The sequence below is a fragment of the Mya arenaria genome, chromosome 4 (genome assembly GCF_026914265.1).
Source record: "Mya arenaria isolate MELC-2E11 chromosome 4, ASM2691426v1".
Classification (NCBI taxonomy): domain Eukaryota; kingdom Metazoa; phylum Mollusca; class Bivalvia; order Myida; family Myidae; genus Mya; species Mya arenaria.
This window is the reverse complement of record NC_069125.1, coordinates 4,893,491-4,910,114: the sequence shown is the minus strand read 5'-3', so window position 1 is coordinate 4,910,114 and position 16,624 is coordinate 4,893,491. Positions and strand designations below refer to the sequence as shown.

The 16,624-nt window shown below is 34.9% G+C and overlaps 1 protein-coding gene across 1 annotated transcript in view; it reads left to right on the top strand.

The window, feature by feature from the left end:
• The first annotated feature begins 38 nt into the window (after positions 1–38).
• Positions 39–16,624, top strand: part of LOC128231475 (kinase suppressor of Ras 2-like) — a 40,683-nt gene continuing 24,097 nt past the window's right edge. The window contains exons 1-8 of the mRNA XM_052944350.1: positions 39–327; positions 1,807–1,938; positions 2,249–2,399; positions 2,720–2,963; positions 3,327–3,694; positions 5,778–5,844; positions 13,925–14,008; positions 14,659–14,753. Of these exons, the coding sequence (XP_052800310.1) occupies positions 178–327; positions 1,807–1,938; positions 2,249–2,399; positions 2,720–2,963; positions 3,327–3,694; positions 5,778–5,844; positions 13,925–14,008; positions 14,659–14,753 (1,291 nt within the window). The 5' untranslated portion in view covers positions 39–177. The remainder of the gene's footprint in view (positions 328–1,806; positions 1,939–2,248; positions 2,400–2,719; positions 2,964–3,326; positions 3,695–5,777; positions 5,845–13,924; positions 14,009–14,658; positions 14,754–16,624) is intronic.

Genomic DNA, 16,624 nt, shown 5'->3' with positions numbered 1-16,624 from the left:
CAGTTCTCGTGGAGGAAAGTATCGCGAGATGTATAAATCCAAAATGGCGACGGAATTTCAAGATCCTGTCAAACTGTCATAATATCACTTCAGTATCCATTCCTGTCCTGTTTTATGTGAATTATCAAATGAAAAAGTTATGCTATTATATTCGCCACTAACCTACACGTGATAAATATGTCTGAATCAGACTCAGAGCTTGAAAAAGCTCTTGTAGAGTTGAAAACATTGCAGTCGATGATTGACAATATCGAACAGCACCTCAAAGGTTTACGAACTCAGTGTGCGCTGAATGACATCACTCAAAAAGAAATACGGGTTACTGAAGTGCGTAAAACAGATTCTTTTGTCTGTAATTAAACTTCAATAATAGATCAACTCCATAGTTAAATAAAACATGTTTTTTCATATGACTTTTGAAATGTTTTTATCAAAATCATGTATAGTTTTGTTTATTAACTCCTGGTTTGGCATAAATATTCAATAAAGATACCAGCTAAATCAAACTGCGATCTTAAATGTGTTGACTTTGACAGGGTTCCCCCTGGGTTCTAAAAAGTTGTCGCCACTTTTTAAGGGGGCCGCGTAAGGCCCCCTTACGGGTCCAGGGCAGCGCCCTTGTGGGGGCCAAGGGGGCGAAGCCCCCTGAAGCTCATGGGGTTTAAGCATTTTAAGAGCCTTAAATTGCATTTAATTAGCACATTGTCGTGCAAATCATAACATTTTGTTGTACATGAAGCACAAGATATTAATAGCAAATTGATATTCTGTTGACAAAATTCATTGTATATGGACTAGTATATAAATAAAAAAATATTGCAAAAAATGTGACATAAACATCAATATGTTGATTTCAGTCTAATGCCTGCATACAATAAAAGAATACATTTGTGAAATTATGAGATAAATTTAGAATAAATGGAAACTCAAAGAAATATACATTGTCAAACTAGGGCCATAACTTTCCTAATAGAAATTTGTCTACCTACTCTTTACACCAGCCAACATATTAGAAGCCTTATCAAATGGGGTTTAATCCTATTTATTTGATTTCTGTTAATCTTTTTGACACTTTTTGAACTCTTAGAATGCTGCATTTATAGCAATTAGAAATTGCGACAAAACCGAAAGCAAGTCTATTTTTAGCGCGCAAACGTCTTTACGAAATTTGCATATCAAGTGACTTTCCGACAACATAAAATTCTACGATTTGCATATTTAAAACTAACACGATAATTATGCAACAACAAGGCTGTTGAGCTAAATATTAAAATTATTTGCTAATAAGAGACATAACAGTTAAAGGATGTCATTGTTTATCCGTGAAAGCAATAAAATTCTGCAATAATTAGCGAGGTGTTGACTGGGCCGTGACTGCTTGCTTTAATTATCGGATTAATTTTTGTTGTCGCACCAGCAGATGCGCTTGATTTATGACAGTGACAGAATCGATTATCATGCAGGCCGCATGGTCACCACTTACGTCATTTTAAGAAAATATTTTAGAAAAAAATCGCTGTCGCCATAAATTCGCCAAATTTGAAAAGTTGTCGCCACCTTTGCGATTTTGTCGCAAATGGCGACAATGGCGATCGCCAGCGGGAACCCTGCTTTGATAAGCATTGAGCTTTTGTTAGAGCCACTGGATTGTTATGAGTGGAAGATATTTTAAGAAGATCTTGTAAGTTTTCATAAAGATAATGATTTTATTCTTAGAAACATCCATTTCAGGCATAAATGCTAAAAATGTATATCTTATTAGAATAAATGTTTGTGAGATGTTATAATATTATTTTTTATTTTCAGGGCAAGCTTGTAGTGTTTGTTAGTAAGCAGATTATAATAAAAAACAAACTTCAGTCTGAAGACAATGTTCACGATTACCCCAAAACACAACAGTGGCTAACTTGTGTTGGCCTTCCTCAACAAACTATCAAGGTATAAATAAGTCTGAAAAAGATGAGTTTGCTGTTAATTTGGCGACTTTTCCCTTATATATATATATATATATATATACTCTTGTGCTCAGTCTCAGCGGGACTGTTCAGTTAAAAATGTCTCATTAGTTCAATTTAGTTGAAAATTAGGACTTGCTAAGGGCAATTATGTTCCAATTACACTTCTTTAAAATGAATAAAATACAAAGGTAAACTATTAATGATTAAGCTGATTATGAACAGTGTAATGAACTTATTTTTTTTATGTTTTAATGCAAGGAATGGGTCAACCATAAGCTTTTTCTTTTCAGGGCTTGCTAGATGAAGATGAACACCTTAGCTTGTATTCTCTGCTGGAGCAGTCTGAGTCGGACATAAAGTGCTTGCTGTTAAAGCACAAAGCGAGTAATGAAGATGCCAGGAGACTCAACCTTGCTCTACGTAATCTCAAAATAGCCACAGGTATAAATTTAATCTCAATTCCAAATTAGAGATTAATGATGGTCTATAACTATGGAAAAAATGACTGTGCTTACAAGTTCTGGTACAGTTGACTTCTTTCAATATGATTTTATACCATATTTTTCATTACCGTATTAATGAGTAACCTTTGAAAAGCCAGTACAGCCTACCTCAATAAACCTCCATTAAATTCAATCTCAGGGCCTTGCTTTTATTAGCAATTAATGTACCTTCCTTTCTATTCAGGATTTGGTGAAGTATTAATTTGTGAATCTTTATCAAAAAAATTAAACTCTACCCAATAAAATCTACCATAACAGAGCGTGAGCTATCAGGTGGAAGCAGTACATCGGGTGACAGTGATGTGGAGTTGCATTGGACGAACCCGGACTCCAAAGGCTCGTATGGGGACTTCCCCGTTCGCCGGAGTCCACGGCCATCCACTTCCTCAATATCGTCATCGGAAAACTCGACCACAGCTATCCCCGCCCAGACCCACAGCACCCCACCCTCCCCGGTGCCCCACCCACACCACACACACAATGAGAGGCTGAGGTCTGTAGGGTGAGTATATCATATGCTGACAACAGTTCAATATACTGTTGATTGTTTTAATTTCAATAAGTATATTCAATTTACACCACATTTTATTTCATCATTGACAAAATTTGTTAAAATATTTTTTCACTAGATTTTTAGTTCACATCTTTACCAATACACAAAAGATTGTGAACACTAAACTTCTGTCATTTTAACCAAAAAGTATTTGTGAATCAATTCAAAACATTCAAGTATCATGCAAGCTATTGATCAGTCTCAAAGAGTCTAAGTTAAATAGTGCAATAAACAAAATTATATCTTGCCAAGTTTCTTTAACCCTGTATTACATGTATCCCCTTTCTTTAAATCTACAAAAACATATTTCAGGTACACTCCGCCACCCACTCCTCCGCTTGTTAGAACTCCAAAGACTAAATATCCTATCACCCCACCACCAAAGAAGAAGAATTTATTGTTTCCAGAATACCCTACAATCAGCAGAAGCAAATCCCAGGAGTCACAGTTGGCTCATAGAGTACAAGACATTGATCCAGTGCGAAGTGGCAAAAAGAAACATGTAAAAGACTTAACCTTAGGTAGTTATGTGAATCTAGGAGGTAGCCATGATATGTTGACACTTCGACGACATTCTAATGAACAGGAGGCTAATAGTCGAGGACCGTCTGGGCCGGCTTCTCCGATTATGAATTCTCCAATTCATTCTCCGCATTTTATACAGACTGGAGTGGGAGATGGTAAGTTCAAAGATATAAGTACATTATAGCTAACTGATAACATATATATATAATATGTTAATCTGATTGAGTTGATCATTGTGAAGAATTTTTTATTTGTATGTTTATTCAGGGTTCGAATTTAGACTTGCATACTCGCAGAATGCGAGCGACATTTGCAAATTGCGAGTGACATTTATTCAAGCTTGCAAAATTCTGCGAGTGGCTTTTTCTAGACCAAAAAATGTGAAAAGGAAAGTAGAATAAACATGAACGTAACTCCGCTACATAGTCGAGTGTAAACAGCCTATAAGTGGCATGTTTACAATACCAGTATAAAGAAGACAGTACGGGGTCACGCTCTTTTTAGTTTTCAAAAATAAAACAAATACGGAAAAGGCCGAGTTTTATTTCAAATCTTTCCGGGATGCTCCGAGGCGTGCATTATACATAGTGAAAGCAAATGACGTAATCACCTAGCTCAATCATTTGCTAAATTTAGCACTTTCGCGCTTTATATGTAAACCCCATCATCCTTTGAATATACTTCCGCCCAACTGTCAAAATGAATAGACTTTGTCGATCGATATATTTCATGGTCCAAAGCATCCACGCTACATTTAATGTTGCTTTTATTTCTTTTAAATTAATAATGTTATTGTTTTTAATACTCCAGTATAGACTTAATGGAATCTGAAGCGTGCTTGCCGAAGGGGTATTTCCCGATGGCGAGGGTAAATATACAAAGCAAACAATGTCAAATTATTGGACAGCTTTGTTATCACAATGCGGTCAGCGATCTGATGAGTCTTTCCATACCCCTCAAATAGAATAAACCATCTTAAAGTTCTAGAAGTCGAGTCACTCAAGATTGATACTTTTTAATATTCATAATATGTCTAAGGTGTAAATTTCTACTGTAATTAGACAATATTATAAGGGAATTAAGCAAAAATAAAATTGCAAGTTGATTTTTCATTTTGCGAGTTGCTTCAAAAAGCACTCGCAAAATTTTGCGAGTGCTCCTCAAAGTTAAATTCGAACCCTGTTATTTAAACAAAAAAAGGATGCATAAATCTATAAATAATTGACAGAACTGGTACTTCATATAGGTAACCAGTACTTTAGGTGAAGTATTATAGGAGGATTCTGCATCCCTCTCCCCTTTCAAGAAAACCATGTGCACCAGTCCCTTTTGCCGTATAAGAAGTGAATCATTTATAGACAATCATTTTTAGGGGGGTTTGTTTTCAAGCAAATTATATGATTATATGTTGGTAATCTGTTTACAGTACTGGTACATCATGTTGGTCATCTGTTGACAGTACTGGTACACCATGTTGGTCATCTGTTGACAGTACTGGTACACCATGTTGGTCATCTGTTGACAGTACTGGTACACCATGTTGGTCATCTGTTTACAGTACTGGTACACCATGTTGGTCATCTGTTTACAGTACTGGTACACCATGTTGGTCATCTGTTGACAGTACTGGTACACCATGTTGGTCATCTGTTGACAGTACTGGTACACCATGTTGGTCATCTGTTTACAGTACTGGTACACCATGTTGGTAATCTGTTTACAGTACTGGTACACCATGTTGGTCATCTGTTTACAGTACTGGTACACCATGTTGGTAATCTGTTGACAGTACTGGTACACCATGTTGGTCATCTGTTTACAGTACTGGTACACCATGTTGGTAATCTGTTTACAGTACTGGTACACCATGTTGGTCATCTGTTGACAGTACTGGTACACCATGTTGGTCATCTGTTGACAGTACTGGTACACCATGTTGGTCATCTGTTTACAGTACTGGTACACCATGTTGGTAATCTGTTTACAGTACTGGTACACCATGTTGGTCATCTGTTGACAGGACTGGTACACCATGTTGGTCATCTGTTGACAGTACTGGTACACCATGTTGGTCATCTGTTGACAGTACTGGTACACCATGTTGGTCATCTGTTGACAGTATGATATATCATTTTGGTAATATGTTGGCAGTACTAATACATCATGTTGGCCATCATTCTGTCAACATTTTTGAATTTTTTATATGTTTTTATATTCCCAAATTATTTCTTCTTTCAGGATCTTTAATGGTTCCCCATATACCAGTGGGTCACCAAGCTATGATGAAACATCAAATTAATCATAGGTAAGAAATCTCATCATACACTGTTTACTGTAGACCTTATGTATTTGGAAGACTTTGTTTACAGTGTGTGTATACAACGCGATAAAAATGGGTAATAGATTCTGCGTAGGAAGTCAACATTTTGTTTCCAATGAAGACTTTAAACAAAGATAACTTCACTATTTCTTCACCGTTTGAAATGAAACAGAGTTTGATTGAGAGTTTAGTTTTTTAAAACACTTCGACAATCCTTTTCACGAAACAGCCGTCTGACAGAGCACTGTCAAAACATTATTTTGGAAACAGGTTGGTCTAAGTGTTTGATAAAACTAATGACCTGATCGAACGCTGGTAATAAAACAAAGGCGGGGCTATTGAAGCAGCATAGACTGCCCTTTGTTTCATTTAAAATGGTGCTGTAAAAGAAAAGTTATCTTTGTTTCAAGTCTTATTCAAGCAAAATGTTGCCTTCCGACGTAGCATATATGACATAATTTATCACATGGTATACACACACTGATTTATGAATGTGAACTAAAGATTAATGTTAAAGTTGTTAAGGTTATATTGTATTGTTGATTTAAGAAGTCCCTAAGGTTTCACTTTTTCGCTATCTCAAACACGCCTTAGCGCCAACATTACAAATACTCCCAATACTCGATGGTTTTCGCAAGTATAGTTTATGTATTGAGCATTTCTTCCCATGTAAAACTTTTCTGAACCACATGAAAGATTTTAGTTTTTAGTAATACATGCCAATATTTTCCTAGACAGTATGGCAATGTATGTTTCAGAAAAAGGAGTTGTTAGTTCAAATATATTCATTTACAAAGTGGAGTTGTTTACAATTCAAATAAGGTTGTAGTGTTCTATAAGACTAAATAAGGGGACTTTAATTTTTTTGATTTTTACATTAAAAACATGCGTTGTTTATTATACAATGTATTTTACACATAAGGAAGTCATTTATGTTCAAGTACCCATTATATTATATTATCATATGATGTGTATCAGTAACATTATATACTACCGGTATCACTTGTTGATTGAGAATATTTATGCTAATATATATAAGTTTATGGATTTGCTTAATGTGACACTCGCATTCGAAATCAATACACACACATGTATAACAAACATACATTTTAAGCAATAAACCATCAACTTCTTCCTAAAAAATGCATTTATGGGAAATATTAATTACTGATGACAAGATTATAATCATTTATTTAATAGCTGGTGGGTCCTAAAAGATTTACTGTGATAAACTATCCTCTCATAAGGTAGAAATACTGTGTTTTCTGCAATTTAACCCTTTACTTCATGTAAACCTAAGCCATTTCAGGCTGCCAGTTCATGGCTTATCAGTTCATATCAGTACCCCTACTTCATAGGAGATTATTGATATTATTGGAATTTTAACCCTAATGTATTACAAACCTATTTTCTTAGTATTTCTTTTGGTTTAATCAATAAGTCATCAATGTAAAGTTTATAGAGAATTAAATTTCCAATCCAGTCATATAAATTTTATTTTGTTATCTAAATTATTTCCGCATGATATTCATAAACAAACAGAAAAATATGTCAAATTTGATGAAAATTAATTTTTATTACACTTTTATTTATCAAACACAACACGAAATATTATATAAACAACATATTTTTATAATTCATTTAATGCAACCTGAATTGAAACAAAGATGGACAGAATTAAAAAATAGTTCACAACAAAGAAGCACGGTATATTTATATATATGATACAGAAGAAAAAAAAAGTTGATCAACAGTCACAGTACGTATAACTTTCGGTTATTTAACACTACAATGAACAAATAAAGTTATTATTCAACTACTAAATGAGGCCTGCATGTTATTGTTTACTAAATTTATATCGTTTATTGCATGTCCATGTATTGTCATTTGGGTTTGATTTTAAAAATCCTCATTTCTCGTATCCTTGTGTGCGTGACGCCGAGGTCTGAATTCTCGACGTCGTACTCAATGTCTCAAACTCATTTTAATTGAAGCCAGAATGTTCCGATTCGTCAGACAAACACTGAAATATAAATGACATTATTCAGGAATGTTGTTTTAAACTGAAGTTAACAAGGGCAGAAATTAGCTCTACATTGCATTCTTGTGTATTCGAAAACACGTGTTTCAACAGCTGATCGATGTTAAATTGGGTCATGTCAAAGTTTAACAATAGGGATAGTCATTATTTTATAACACATTTGTACTTACTTTCAATTTGTAGAAGCAGATGCGCATTTTTATGACCGGATTAGCGAAACAGAAGTGACACATATGTCCCATATAATGATTTATGGCCTTTGTTTATACAAGCCAGATGATTTTTTGTTTATCCAACATGGCCGACATTTTGACACGTTTTCGAACCATGACCTGTGACGTCAGGCGCGTGATCAATAAAATATAGTTGTATTATTGGTAGTTAATTATAACTTGCAGTATTGTGTAAATTTCCACGAGGAAAACGAGACAGAAATGCCCACAAACCTGCGCAGTCAACGTTTTACGCATCTTTGATACCAGTGACCTTATTTCGCGATTTTCCGAAATTCTTTAAATAGTAACATAGTGTTTTTTTTAGTGCATTGTATTTATCGATGTTTATACTTCATGAATATGAATTTATAGCGCACAAACAAGCATCAGGTATGAAAATGAATGCCCCTACATTACGAATACGTAGGATTACGTATCTATGAAGCTATGGATAAAACGTTAAGATCCGTATCTATGAAGCTATGGATAGATAAGTAAAATTGCGTATCTATGAAGTAAAGGGTTAACTCAGTATCCTATTAAGGACCATTGTTTTAGGCATTTATTCATCCTCTTAAGTATATATAATTTAAACAAATCATATTAATGTATTAATTGTGGTAAATCTTATTTGGGAGAAAGAGTGCATCTTAAATGTTCAGTTCTATTAAAATGTGCAGTAAACTGTTAAGCAGGATTCAAATAAGACAGGAATCCACCTTATGGGGTATTCAGAAGGATTTTAAAGCTGCACTCTCACAGATTGAATGTTTTGACAACTTTTTTATTTTGTGTCCTGGAACGAGCCAATTTTTGTGAAAATCCATGGAAACCAGTTATATAAGACTGATGACAAAAAATAAGATTGCAGATTTTAATACTTCAATACTTTCAAAAATTGATGTTTTATGCATTTCTCTTAAACCGTTAGTAACGATTTCACACATAAAATAATTTTTTGGACGAAAATATGAAAAGTAACAATCTGATTTTTTTGTCAGTAATCTTATATCAATGGTTTGCAGATATTTACGCCAAATTTTTCTATTTCCAAGACAAAAAATAAAAAGGTTGTAAAAATAGTATATCTGTGAGAGTGCAGCTTTATGAAGCATTTGGTACTTATAGCTGTAGTAAGCCTGACATGGTACTAAGAAAAAGTAACATTGGCAATATTTGGTATGCAGACTTTCAAATTCCTGTAATGTTTTTGGTATGCAGGATTTGGGCACAAATACACCGATTGTTCTGTACGCAAGTCAAAGGAGGGTATTACAATTTTGATTCTATAGTTTGCATATTCTTTCTCTACTTTATAAACATTACCAATGCAACCCAATATTGCAAGTTCTGTTTTAGTTTCACATGGAAGTAGGTCATGTATTAAAAAATCTTGATTACCGTACATGTAACTTGATTTTATATATATCTACACAGTCTTTAGGATTGGATGATTTCAACAATTCATCAATACCTTATTATATTGCTTACATCGCAAAATTTAGAATTGAAGACTTTCGTTAAGCGGATTTACTAAATAAAGTAAAGTTACCATTCCTGATGTTACAAAGTTGAATATAATACATCATATGAAACAAACACTTTATTTCCTCATTTTTATTGTTTTCAAACACTGGTTTAAACTTCTTCAAAGTTTTCCTATGCCTGTTTTACGTTTCAAGCATGTTTTTGCTCGGCCTTTCGACTGTGGGAACAACTCGTGCTGCCCTTTCATCTTGCCTTTAGCGCCTGGTGCATTGTCTGTGTCAATTGACATATTCTTGTGTTTTTCTATAATAAGCAGACGACATGTCAGTAATTTCAAAATCTGATAATTGGGTCGCGTGTCAAGAAAACATTGGAACTTAGCCAGTATGCGGAGTTATTGAACGTCAGCTAAAATGACAGCTAAAATAAATCAAAATGTACATTGCAAAGTTCACCCCTCATCAAGTGATACAATTTCATCAAATACTACAGAAAAAATTGGAGGAATGATGAAAAATGTTGGCAAGCACTTGATATTGTATTATAATAATACAAATCAAGAAAGCCATTTAATCATTATTGCTTTTGGAAAGGACAGTCATCGCAGGCAATTTTAACCATTGAATAGGATGCGCTAAAAAAATCAAATTCATGATTTTCAGTACATGTAACATTATGGTATATTATACCTCACATAAATACGTCCCTTCTTTGTATATTTAAAGTGGATCGGTCCCTACATGTATATCACTGTATTTTGATAAAAATCCAGTTTTATGATGGCAGTGGTCCATATCATATTTTTGGCCGGTCCGGAGCTCGCTTAAATGTAATATGGACCGCTAATGTCATGCAACTAGTAAGTGTGGCTTGGTAAATTGTCGCAAGTAAACATTATAAGTTATGTTCAATAAAACACATCAAAAGTGCTTTAAAATTATTGAATCGTAATATAAAAAGTTAAGTATAATATAAGAAATATTTACACACAACTTCGGGCCAAATGGCATTATAAGGACCAGCGAGTCAGCCCCTGAAGGTGAATGGACCAAGGCGTTAGCCGACGTCCATATAAACCTTCGTTGGCTGACTGGCTGGTCCTTATAATGTCATATGACCCTCAGTGGTATGTAATATTTCTTAAATATTTATCTTTATTCGAACTCCCTTTTAATAGAAGAAAAGATTTCAGACTAGTACCCTTGCTTTCCCAAGAAGGACACATTAATTTTAATATTTTTTATGAACATTTCATCTTGTAAATGCCATCAAGATGAATATGAATTTAAATTGAGGTTTATGTTACAACACCGTGTATATTTCAGGAGTTCTATTTCACTTGATTCCCCCAAAAAGGACACATTTATTTTTTTTAATGTTTTCATCTTAACCTAAGTTAATGGTTACTTCTAAGGGAGGTAAGATGATCTTAGGGCTTAGTTTGCTTTAAGTTAGTTAAGTTATAGCCCCGATGTAAAAGCATGTACATATAAAAATAGAAAATTGATGGTAACATTGAGATTATAGCAAATTAACTTTTTAAAATGGTCAAAGTGAAAAACTTTATGGAGAAGTTAAATGAAACAATAATTGGATTAAAATGATTCCTGTTTCCTTTTCATAAGATGCTTGTTAACGTCCAAAATAAATATACAATCTTACATTAGTTGCCATCTTTGCAATTACAGAAATTAATGAAAAAAGTGTAAGCAATGCTTTAAAGCGAGTCTTTGGTGCGTTTCATAACATTTTATATTTAATGGCAACGAATGTTAGAATCTTTTTATTACATATGATAGCACATCCGTTGCCAAAAATCAGGATTTTAATTATTTTTTCAGTTTTTTTTAATTATGCTAATTTAGTAGGGTGGGAAGTCTTCAATATCAGGTTTTAATACATAAGTGTCATATGAGAAAATACATGTTGGTTGTATTACACTTAAAACAGGCCAAGTCATGTGGTAAATTCAGATATGCATCAACAGATTAAATATACCGGTTAAATTCTACTAAAAACAAGGAATTTCACATCGTAAAATACGGTACACCAAAAGTATGAAATAAGAGAGTAGTATAATTTGACCTTCATCATATACTTCTGATAAAGTTAAGGGGAGTCACCAGAAATCAGTATTGAGGGCTTTCGGTAAGGTTGTAAAGTTTTTTTTGCTGGATATTTGCATTGAAAATAGTAAGAAGTGTCTTGAAATGAACATGATTGGCTATAAAAAGGTTTCAAAAGAGGAGTTATGACCTTAACTGTGGCCCTTAACTTTGGCCCTGCACTGTGGCCCTTAACCGTGGCCCTTAACTGTGGCCCTTAATTGTGGCCCTTAACCATGGCACATTACTGTTGCCCTTAACTGTGGCTCTTAACCATGGCCCTTAACCATGGCTCTTATACGAGGCCCTTAACCATGGCCCTTAAGGCCATCATTAAAAAAAAATTGGTTTGCGGTGCTCCGACCGACTCACCGAAATTAGCCCCGACCCAATCTTTTTTATTGCTACTGCTGCCGTTTGTTTGTTTTTTTATGCCCCCGAAGGTGGGCATATTAAAATCGCACCGTCCATCCGTCCGTCCGTGTGTCCGGCTCAATAACTCGTGTCCGGGCTGTAACTTTCCCTTGTAAGGACAGATTTTAAAATAACTTGCCACATGTGTTCCACATACCAAGACCAGGTGTTGCATGCAATACCCGTGTCCCTACCTCTAAGGTCAAGGTCACACTTAGTGTTTATTCACAATGGAGTGCTGCATATAAGGACATAGAGTATAGGTTGTCGTGTCCGGGCTGTAACTTTCCCTTGTATGGACAGATTTTGAAATAACTAACCACATGTGTTCCACATACCAAGACGACGTGTCGCGTGCAAGACCCGTGTCCCTACCTCTAAGGTCAAAGTCACACTTAGTGTTTATTCACAATGGAGTGCTGCATACAAGGACATAGAGTATAGGTTGTCGTGTCCGGGCTGTAATTTTCCCTTGTAAGGACAGATTTTAAAATAACTTGCCACATGTGTTCCACATACCAAGATGACGTGTCGCGTGCATGTCCCTTTCTCTAAGGTCAAGATCACACTTAGGTGTTTATTTACAATGGAGTGCTGCTTATAAGGACATAGAGTATAGGTTGTCGTGTAAGGGCTGTAACTTTCCCTTGTATCGACAGATTTTAAAATGACTTGCCACATGTGTTCCATATACCAAGATGACGTGTCGTGTGCAAGACCCGTTTCCCTACCTCTAAGGTCAAGGTCACACTTAGGTGTTTATTCACAATGGAATGCTGTATATATAAAGACGTAGAGAATAGGTTGTCGTGTCTGGGCTGTTACTTTCTCCTGTATGGACAGATTTTAAAATGACTTGCCACATGTGTTCGACATACCAAGACCACGTGTCGCGTGCAAGACCCGTTTCCCTATCTCTAAGGTCAAGGTCACACTTAGTGTTTATTCACAATGGAGTGCTGCATATAAGGACATAGAGTATAGGTTGTCGTGTCCGGGCTGTAACTTTTTCTTGTATGGACAGATTTTAAAATAACTTGCCACATGTGTTCGACATACCAAGACGACGTGTTGCATGTAAAACCCATGTCCCTACCTCTAAGGTGAAAGATACACTTAGTGTTTATTCACAATGGAATGCTGAATATAAGGACATAAGAGTGTAGGTTGTCAAATATGGGTGTTTTTTATGTTCAGAGGCAATTTAAAATAACTTGCCATATGTATTTGACACGTTTTCATGTACTGACCTTGTTCATAGGTCAATGTCACATTCGGGGGCATTCGTCACATACTGTGACAGCTCTTGTTTGTGTTTTTTTTTTGGTCCCATTTCGATTCTTTGGGCCAATTTCACGTTTGGTCCTTTAATGCTCTACAGACCAACCGTGTTGTACTACCAATCTGCAAACCCTGCAAGGACTCTGGGAGACCCATTATTAAAAGACTTCCTAGAAAGAATTAAAGTGTATCCATGTATCTGAAAAATAATAAAATGGTTCTGTCATTGAATTCTCAGTGCTGTTATCTAAAATATGCATGCCCCTTACATCAGACTGAGGGTCATATAGATTTGCCTTTGTCGTCTGTAAAAAAAAATTCCCTACCTACCTACCCACCCCAAACATTGTGGGTAGGTGCACCGCAAACCAACATTTTTTTAATGATGGCCTAACCATGGCCCTTCACCTTGTTTAGGGCCTGGTTTCTTATACTCAAACTAAATTTTCTTAATTTTCAGAAGAGGGTTTTTCATTCTATCCTCACCTCTGTAAACAATGGGTTTTTTTCTTGTGTTTCAGATACATAAATAAGCTGTTGATTGGAAGCACTTGTGATGTCTGCAACAAGAACATGTTCCGGGGAAAATACTGCAAGTATTGCAAGTGAGTATATGTACACTATGTGGTATCTTGAATAGCAAGTTATTTTCATGATTGGTAACTTGTTATCTTGAATGGAGAGATATTTTGACTAGTGGTAACTTATATCTCAAAAAGCCCAATATTTTCATGAGTGATAATTTGTATATTGAACAGTAGGATATTTTTTATGAGTGGTCACTTGTTATATTAAATAGGGAGATACTTTAAGAAGTGGTTACTTGTTATCTTGAATAGCAAGATATTTTCATGAGTGGTAACTTGATATCTTGAATAGCAATATATTTCATGGATGATACATGTAACTTGTTATCTTGACTTGGAAGATATTTTCATGAGTAGTAACTTGTTATCTTGAATGGTGAAATATTTTGATAAGTGGTTACTTTTTATCATGAATAGAGATTTCTATTCTGGAGTGGTTACTTGATATCTCGAATAGTGGATTATTTTCATGAGTGGTAATTTTTTATATCAAATAGAGAGATATTTTCAAGAAGGGGAAACTCATATCTTGATAGCGAGATATTGTTATAAGTGGTAACATTAAATGTTAAATAGCGAGATATTTTTGCGAATGGTAGCTTTTTATCTTGAATAGCAGTATATTCTCAGGAGTGGTAACTTATTTTAAATATTTATTTTATTTTCAGATTTAAGTGCCACCGTGATTGTGCAAATAAGGAGTCCCCCAGCTGTGGTCTTTCAAAGGAGCTACTTGACGTTGTCATGAAAAACATGTTTGAAGGTAAAAATATTGTTTTTGCTCTAGTTATAATAATATTACAGTATAAAGTTTCTTAAAAAAAAAATAAGGTGTAATCATCAAAGATTTCATCGGTGTAGTACTGACTTGGGTCAGAATAATTTGACTAGCAAATTACTAGTTTTAGTGTTTTTCCTTAATTTTGTTCAGATGCAGCTTCATTTGAAATGTTTTCAGCAACCACTTGAAATGGAAAGAATTTTGGAAATCAATGATTCTTCGTTCTCTAGTGTCTCTTCAAAAACAAACATCGACCTAAATGTAGTTAAAGTGTTGAATTTGAGTGTTTTGATTGGATGGTAAAAATAACTGACCAATGGACTGAATGGAATCAATGAGATATATTTAAGAAATATTACACACCACTGAGGGTCATATGACATTATAAGGACCTGCCAGTCAGCCAACGAAGGTGTATATGGACCGGGCGTTAGCCGAGGTCCATTCACCTTCAGGGGCTGACTGGCCAGTCCTTATAATGCCATATGGTGTGTAAATATTTCTTATATTATACCGAACACTTTATATAACCATTCAATAATTTTAAAGCACATTAGATGTGTTTTATTGAACAAAGCTTATAATGTTTACTTGCGACATGTTTTTGCCGTTGTGAAAAAAGCAATCCGCACTTACCAGTTGTATGATGTCAGCGGTCCATCAGTTGTATGACGTCAGCGGTCCATATTACATTTTGGCGAGGTCCGGACCAGCCAAAAATATGATATGGACCGCTGACGTCATAAAACTGGATTTTTATTGAAATACAGTGATACACGGACCAATCGACTTAAAATATTCAAAGAAAGGACACATTTATGTAAGGTTTAATATTGAAGGATATTGACCAGAATCATATTGAATATTTTCTTGTGTTGTTTATCATTCAATGATTTATAAATTAAAATTATGTTCAATTATATAGCTGGACAAAGTGAACGCCAAAAACATTCATTGTTCGATGGAGTGTTTTCAAAATTGAAACGAAGGAACTCAAGTAAACTGATGCACAGTGTTGAATTGCTGTTCAAAAATATTTTACATGACTTAGATTTTGTGTGGCCACTGTGTGAATGATGCAGGTTGGTTTTGCAAATAGTTGTGTTCACTTAAATAAAGAAAACAACATAGAATTAATCAAATAAATACTATATAATGAAAAAAATAAAATAAAAAATTAGTCTTTTTTTAGAGAGGTTTTTCAATTAAAATTCAAGAATTAATTTTGATAAAACATGTAACACAGTAGTAGCTTATCTGGGGGAGTGCTGCTTATAAGGACATAGAGTATAGGTTGTCATGTCCGGGCTGTAACTTTCCCTTGTATGGACAGATTTTAAAATAACTTGCCACAAGAATTAATTTTTATAAAACATGTAACACAGTAGTAGCTTATCTGGGGGAGTGCTGCTTATAAGGACATAGAGTATAGGTTGTCGTGTCCGGGCTGTAACTTTCTCTTGTATGGACAGATTTTAAAATAACTTGCTACATGTGTTCCACATACCAAGACGACATGTCGCGTGCAAGACCCGTTTCTCTACCTCAAAGGTCAAGGTCACACATAGTGTTTATTCACAATGGAGTGCTGCATATAAGGACATAGAGTATAGGTTGTCGTGTCCGGGCTGTAACTTTCCCTTGTATGGACAGATTTTAAAATAACTTGCCACATGTGTTCCACATACCAAGACGACGTGTCGCGTGCAAGACCCATGTCCCTACCTCTAAGGTGAAAGATGCACTAAGTGTTTATTCACAAGGAAATTCTGAATATAAGGACATAACAGTGTAGGTTGTCAAGTATGGGTGGTATTTTTTTATGTTCAGAGGAAATTTCAAATAACTTGCCA